Here is a 7292-nt window from a genome sequence, read left to right on the forward strand (position 1 = left end):
TTTCCCTAAAGATGACACCTTCTCCGCTGTAGAAGGAGAGGAAAGAAATCAAGAATTCACAGCAAACTGCATCATAAAGCTGTGATATCTAACTGCATAACACCAACAGTGAGAGCTAAGATTGTTCTTCTGACAACTTCTTGCAGACAGTGCACCATGACATTTTAAAAAGATGTGGGTCAAATATTAGAAACAGAAATTAGCCTCAATTAAAAATTTCATTTTAGTGGACGTACATGCACCTTTATTCAGATTGGTGAGCGAATGATCTTGTGATGCCAGCGTATATCGTACAACAGCTACTTCATTTTTTCTTTTTTTGACACAACCTGTATACAAGACATGCGTTAAATTGTCAGCGGATCAGTTTGCTCGATAATAGAGGAGGTTATTAGTCATTACAGTGACAGACACTGAGCCTTCTTCCCACCACGTGGCTCAGATTTCATCTTTGTATCAGTTCAACCTTTAAATGTATGTTCGTCAATCGCTGTAACTTGATTCACACTTGTCTGTTCCTGACCATCACAGCTCCAAAACCAAATTCTAAAGCTAAAGCCAAGTTTTAGAGGAGCAGCTACATAAGAGTTTCATGAGACAGACTTAGTTACAGCCAGACGCCGGTTAGCTCAACGGCTCCAACTCTCTGAGCTTTACCGATTCTCACAAGACGTAGTTTGTTGTGGGATTCAATAACTTTTGGACAGTGCAGGGCTAACTGCTCCCCCTGCTTCCAGTCTTTATGCTAAGTTAGCCCACTTCATCCCAGTGTACAGATAGAAAACTGGCATCAGCCCATCAATATAAAAAAAACACATGTATTTTCTTAAAGGTCAAACATTTTCTTCAGCTTTCAAACAAGCATTTGAAGAAGATGAGGAGTGGAGAAAACGTCCTCACTTTGCAAAAATGTTCTCACAGGGTCACAGCTGGTATGTGCTACAACAGCACACACACGCGCACACACACACACAGTATTTCTATGGCTATCTTTGTGAGGACACTCATTGACATAATGCATTCACTAGCCCCTAGGGACCGACGAAAATGTCCACACTTCCATAATATAAAAGTCAAACTGTTCCTCACACTGCTGGCCATGCACGCACACGCACACACACACAGTAGTGACTGTAGTCCCCACCACCAATTATTATAAAGATATTTTCTGTTTCTCAAAACTAACATACTATTTGATTATGATGGGAAAACCTTGTGAAACAGCAACAAGACTGTCGTCGTCCTAAATGTAGAGTCACACCTTTATGCCCTGTGGCACACACAACGGCTTTCTTTTGAATAAAAATGCCAACAGTATATTATGACCAAAGGCTGACAAATATCTAAATCCAGGATGAGAAAAAAATAATCGAAACCCCTGTGCTCTCCCACAAAACTCTGACTACCCCCATCCATCCATTATCTATACTGTGTATTCCTGAATAGGGACGTGGGGGGCTGGAGCCAATCCCAGCTGACACTGGGTGAGAGGCGGGGTCCACCCTGGACAGGTCGCCAGTCTATCATAGGGCTGACACTTAGACAAACAACCGCACACACCGACTAACCCCCGTTCTGCAAAATAAAACACTATGTACCCTCCCCCTTCTGATCTCTGCCCCAATCATTTTTATACGGCCCCTAAAGAAAGCCTCTGTTCAAACCATTCAACATCTTCCTTAACAGAGACGTTTGTAGAAAAGATGGACGGAGAGACTGAGGATTCACTTTGTCCTCCTCCCAAAATATCCCAGCAGATACACCGAGGCCCTGACACAACATGGCACTTCCTGTTCAGACTCAGTCACTGTGATATGTGACAGCAAGTCACCTTGGCACACAAACGGTGGAGGACACGTGTGTGTAACAAGTCAAGCCTTCATACATTAGTTCACATCCACTGGACAAATGAACCCAGTACTAATTAAAAATGTGTGTGTGCATTTTCTACAGCAACATCTACATTAATCCTGTTAATTGGAAGTTTAAATACATTTCTAAGACAACAACTTTCCCATGCAGCTGCAAAACAACTCTCACTTCCTGGGGGAAGACATGCCGTTTAGCACATTGAGCAGCAGATATACTGCAGAATTTCAAGCAGAGAGACGACAGCAGCTGAACCTGTAGGGTGGGGTGTCTCCATAAAAGGACAGAACAAAAGAAAAATCCATAAGCCTGTGCTATCAATCAATTATTTACCATGTGGTGTGACTATGAAATGAAAAGAAGCTGAAAACTGATACATGGTCACTAAACTCAGTGAGATCATGCTCCCTTTTTCTGGCATATGAACTACAGAACGAGTATTCCACAATATTTCTTACAGCCAGGAAAAGGAAAGTGAGCTTTAATCTTATTAACCAGAGATCAACCCAGATAAACTCATTCCACCTGCATTTCAAAGCAAACGCAAATGAAAATGTAAAGATGGTGACTCTGTCAGAAGCTGTCAGTACACAAGCAAACGGGTCTGGTAATGGCTGTAATCTTATCCATGAAACCATTACAGCCCAGTCTGGGCTCCTCTGATGCACAGCAGTGACCAGTTTGAGCCTCCTGTCTTCAGCTCTAAACGGAAGATAACGGATCTGGGAAATGGCAAAATGGAAACGGTTCCACACCTGATACCAGGCTGTACTGTAGTCTGTATTGCATATTACCCCAATGGCAGCACTAAAGTCAAATGTCACCAAAATATTTTGCAACGTGACTCAGTGGGATGAACAAGAGGTAAAAATTTCACCAAGTAATTTTGAAAACTTCAGTTACACAACAGTTTGAGTCCACATCACAAAATCATAACACTGACGTTTTTAAAGGCAAAAATGATTTAAAGGTGTTATTATAGCCCTTCTGTTTTTACTGTTGTTTCCATACAATGCTGAATGGTTGACAAAAACTGCCAAGAATCACTGTCTCTGAAACAATACATGTATAAAATGATTTTCTAAAACAAACCGTTGTTATCAGTGGGCTGCAGCCAGTAAATCTGGTTCCAACAATGACACACCTGACTGAAAACACACGGTATGGACTGAACAATTAATGCCCAGCTGTCTGTCTTATCATCAGGTACAGACTCCCACCCTGCAGTCACCGCCTCCGGCCACAGTCACGATGATGCGCGGCCTCTGCAGAAAACGTGCACTTACCGAAATACACTGTCTTGTCGCATTTGGGACATTTTGACGCCATATTCCGTGTGAACAGAGAGTTTAGCTGGTTTTCAGCCGGTCCACCGTCTGTTTGCAGACACACCTCGGTGATGGTGATGGTGATGATGATGATGATGGGAGAGGCTGACGCTCCTCTCGGCTCCGGTGCTCCGCCCCCGCAGTGACGTCAAGCAGCGACAGCGGATACAGTGCTATTTTTAGTTTATGTCTGTGCATGTGCTTTGTAATGCAATAAAAATGAAAAGAAAATAAATGAACGTCTTCATCAATATTGGATTTTCAATTCAGTTACCTTCAATGTGACTAACAGGCCTCAGAAAAGGTGGTTCAGTAACATTGTTGTACTTCATAGTATTTATCACCTATCAAAGGCAGGAAGAACTAAAAATATAGGCTATTCAAAAACGATATTTCTGTATTTCAGTTGTATGTTACTTTATAATTTTTATATTATTATATTTCATTGGAAAATATTCTTTACATTTGTCTGACAGTAGTTACTAATTTCTGTGCAGGATTGTAAACAAAATAAAATGCATTGCTATAGATAAAAATTCAAGGAGCAACATTAAAATGCTGCCTTCATATTAATGCATGATATAATAATAATGTATATGATAATATAGCCATTTAGTATATTTTTGATATACCTGAATTACAATATTTCTGATCATATCTGGTGTGTTTAAGCGGAATAAACTATTAACGCAACACTTAAACACCACATTTACCACCTATACAGCATATTAACAAACTGCCGCTAATGTTCACATCTACTTACATGAAGCAACATCATCCATTTGGATGCACGGTGTTGGCCACATGACCATCTTTCTTTCTGCTCTTTTTTGGTCTCTACCAACTCCTGAGGTGAATATCTGGTTGGTTAGCTGCTAAATGCTCCACTGTGTTCACCAGCTAGTCTCTAACTGCGACTGTCTGCTGTTCGCTGCTGAGCAGGTCATGTATGACAGCGTATTCAGGGCTTTTTTACTGAAAACTCTGCCTGCTGCTATTAAAAACATTGCTGCTGAGAACAGTGAGAGGAAACCACAACTGTAAAGTGGTTGGCCATAAAACCAAAGGATTAGATGAGAGATGCTAAAACATTCACAGAGCTACATAGACATAATCAAATGACTCATTGTTAGTGAGGCTGATAAAATACCCCATTATGCAGGGGTCAGGATAAACAAAAACAATATATTTACAATGCATTAAAAAACTTCTCCACATAATTGCATGAGGGCAAGGTTGGTGCAACAATCAAGGCTAGGCCAGTGCAACAGTACCTCACCCAAGCTACAGTCTCATACACACAGACCAATTTAAATAAAATAATTCAACACCAATTCAAAGTTCTCTGCATGCATTCAGCATGGCTACCCTGCTACTCCAGCCTCCTCACAAACACAGGCCAAAACACCACAAAGCAGCTATAGACGCAAAGAGAGGTGGCCCGTAGAATTGGATAAATGTCTAAGATACAGTGATGAACCTGGGAAAAACAATGGTTGGCTTTCCTATTGGTACATTATGAACATTTGACAAGATAAACATCATCTACCTTGTTAAAACTACACCACTCTCCCCTCTTCCACCAGGGACACACAGGTAACAGGAATCTGCATCTTAGAAAAAAATGGCAAGTGAATTTTATGGCAAAAAAACTGAAGTTAAATAGTTAAAAAAATTCCTTATAATACTCAGCATATTCTTAGGCTGATATGTCCAAGCAATCACTCCAAACTTTTAGTCCTTCACACATCATAAAGTCTAAAAATACAAATACACCATCAACTAAAATCAATGTTTGATGAATCCATGTTTACACATTAAATTAACAGCTTTACAGACACATCCCTACCCAGTCAAGCATTGAACAAAAGGCTGGTTTCAGGCGTTTTCTGAAACAGGAAGAAAGGCCCAAGTGAACTTCCAGGGCCTTTTTTTAATAAACTCCGCCCCTTGTCTGGACCTAAAGGTAATCGTCCCATCACCATCCACCCTACATCAATATGAAAATATTGATTAGAACAGCTTTAAATATTGGACTTTAATTTGTGCTCAATTGTTTTACATAACAATAGTAGTGCTTTTACTTATGCTGTTGCTGGGATATCGTCATAATATCTCCATAGGGTCTCTGTATTTGTAGTTAAATTGTACTTTTTGTACTAATTGTACTCCTACTATTATATATTTGCAATATTTAAAGGCTTATTATTTTCTTCTGCTAATGGAAGGAAAACCTTTCAATCTGCCCATCTGTCTTTGGTGAATAGCAAAGTCTCTCCACAGTTATTCTGGCCAAGTTACCATGGAATTTGACAAATAGTACCCATTACTCCCTATGGAAAACTGCTGAATACTTTAGCTGTCCAACTTTTCATCAGGTCCAAAATTTCAAATCTTGAATGTTGTTTTTCAAAGCATCATATTTTTAGGTTAGAAAAGGATTTTTTTTTAATACGCACTCAAACAAATGACTGTTACTAATGTTACTTATAGACCTGCTTAGAAAACAAAAACCCACATCAGGGAGGATATTTCTGCACATTTACATTTGTGATCCAAATGTAAATGTGACATTTGGAATCCCCTTTACAGATATGTGCTGGCAGGGTGATTCTATTTTGGAAATGTGATAAATCTTAAATCCTAGCAGTGTTGGTTCCCCTGCATTTATCAGTCACCCTTCAACTCTGTTTGTTTCCTCTGTGGTTGTTAGGTTACGCTGCACAGCACAGCTCTTTACGGAGAATGTTAAGTGATGCTCTGCAGCTCTCAAGAGAACTGCCCTGTAAATTCTTGGCATTGAGATACAAGAGCTGACACTGGATGACCTCCTGTGAGGAGTTAAGAATTAAAAAACATTAAAAGTTATATACAGCTGTTTTTCTTTTTGAGACCAAAGGTTAAAGTCTGCACTAACTCCAGTTGTGAGTCAAGATGCAAAGAACAATATTTTACACTTCCAAATATTAAGTAAGAAAGAGCCATAAAAGCTGCAACGAGACAAAACAGATTCATCACAAAAATTGGAACATGTGAGCAGTGGGAATACTGGTAGCTTGGAAAAAAGAAAATAATAATAATAAATTGAAATGGAAATACACTTAGAGAAATCATAAAATACTGTACCAGCAAGCATGTGAATTAAATTTCCACTGAGTTTCCCACTGGTAAGATGAAGACAGCAAATCTGAGTGAAGTGATAAAGAAACTAACTTTTCTCAAATTAATAGATGAAAGAAACCAAAATGTTACATTTCATCTTATATTCCACATCTTTGTCATTTATTTAAGGTTCGACCGGCTTTGTCTTGTCGTTCACTCTTCTTCTGCCCTGATTTATGGCTGGAGAATCAGCAGCAGAAAATTGACCTAGCACACATTTCCTTTTTCTAAACCTATCTGAGGAGGAAGTCACTCAGGATGTTGACCCCTAGGCTAAACAAGGGACACAGCCCAAGATATTCTTGCCTGCGCCAGAGACAGATCAAGCTTCCGTACACACTGAGCTCAGCCTTACATCCTTACACAACTAACACAAGTATTATCTAAATATGAACTACATACTGTTCTATTACATATTACCTCTGGAATCTGGTTTATTGCTAACCACTACAGATAACTGGCTCCTCACAGCAAGAACTTTTCAATTTGGGTTCTTTCTGTTTGCATATTCCCTCCAAATGAATGTGATTGCTCCTCCAGGTCGACTGCAGAGCCCATACACTCCAGGATATTCTCTTCACCAAGGAGGATGACGACGTCACTGAGCAGCGATGTTTTGAAGAGGGGCTTTCCTTTAAGTCGCTCAGACCTAAACATCATGCTCTAAGTTCTTCAGATAAACATGCATAAACAGATTCAGGAAAGGTGGAAAGTGTGGAATTTTTTTTCCACAATTAGTGCATTTGGTCTTCAGCCATCTTGGGCCGGGGAATGCACTCATCTTAAAATACAGAGCTCCACAGTGTGTCTGTCTGGATCACAGAGCTCATGTATCTCTGCAGCAGAATTGTTATGGTTTAGTCCCCCTCACCAGGAGGGTGAGGGAGAACTGAGGTAGGACTCAAGAATGCAGACCCAGGTGCTAGTACAAAA

At 39.9% G+C, this 7292-nt stretch overlaps 1 protein-coding gene across 1 annotated transcript in view; it reads right to left on the reverse strand.

Moving 5' to 3' along the window:
• The window catches only part of LOC109953447 (cysteine-rich protein 2-like), a 10325-nt gene extending 5190 nt beyond the window's left edge, over nucleotides 1-5135 (reverse strand). Inside the window, 4 exon segments of the mRNA XM_020588937.1 lie at nucleotides 1-26; nucleotides 3156-3398; nucleotides 4747-4810; nucleotides 5047-5135. Coding sequence (XP_020444593.1) covers nucleotides 1-26; nucleotides 3156-3198 — 69 coding nt within the window. The 5' untranslated portion in view covers nucleotides 3199-3398; nucleotides 4747-4810; nucleotides 5047-5135.
• Between the last annotated feature and the right edge of the window lie 2157 nt (nucleotides 5136-7292).

Source organism: Monopterus albus, unplaced genomic scaffold, assembly GCF_001952655.1.
Source record: "Monopterus albus unplaced genomic scaffold, M_albus_1.0 scaffold670.1, whole genome shotgun sequence".
NCBI classification, from domain to species: Eukaryota; Metazoa; Chordata; class Actinopteri; order Synbranchiformes; family Synbranchidae; genus Monopterus; species Monopterus albus.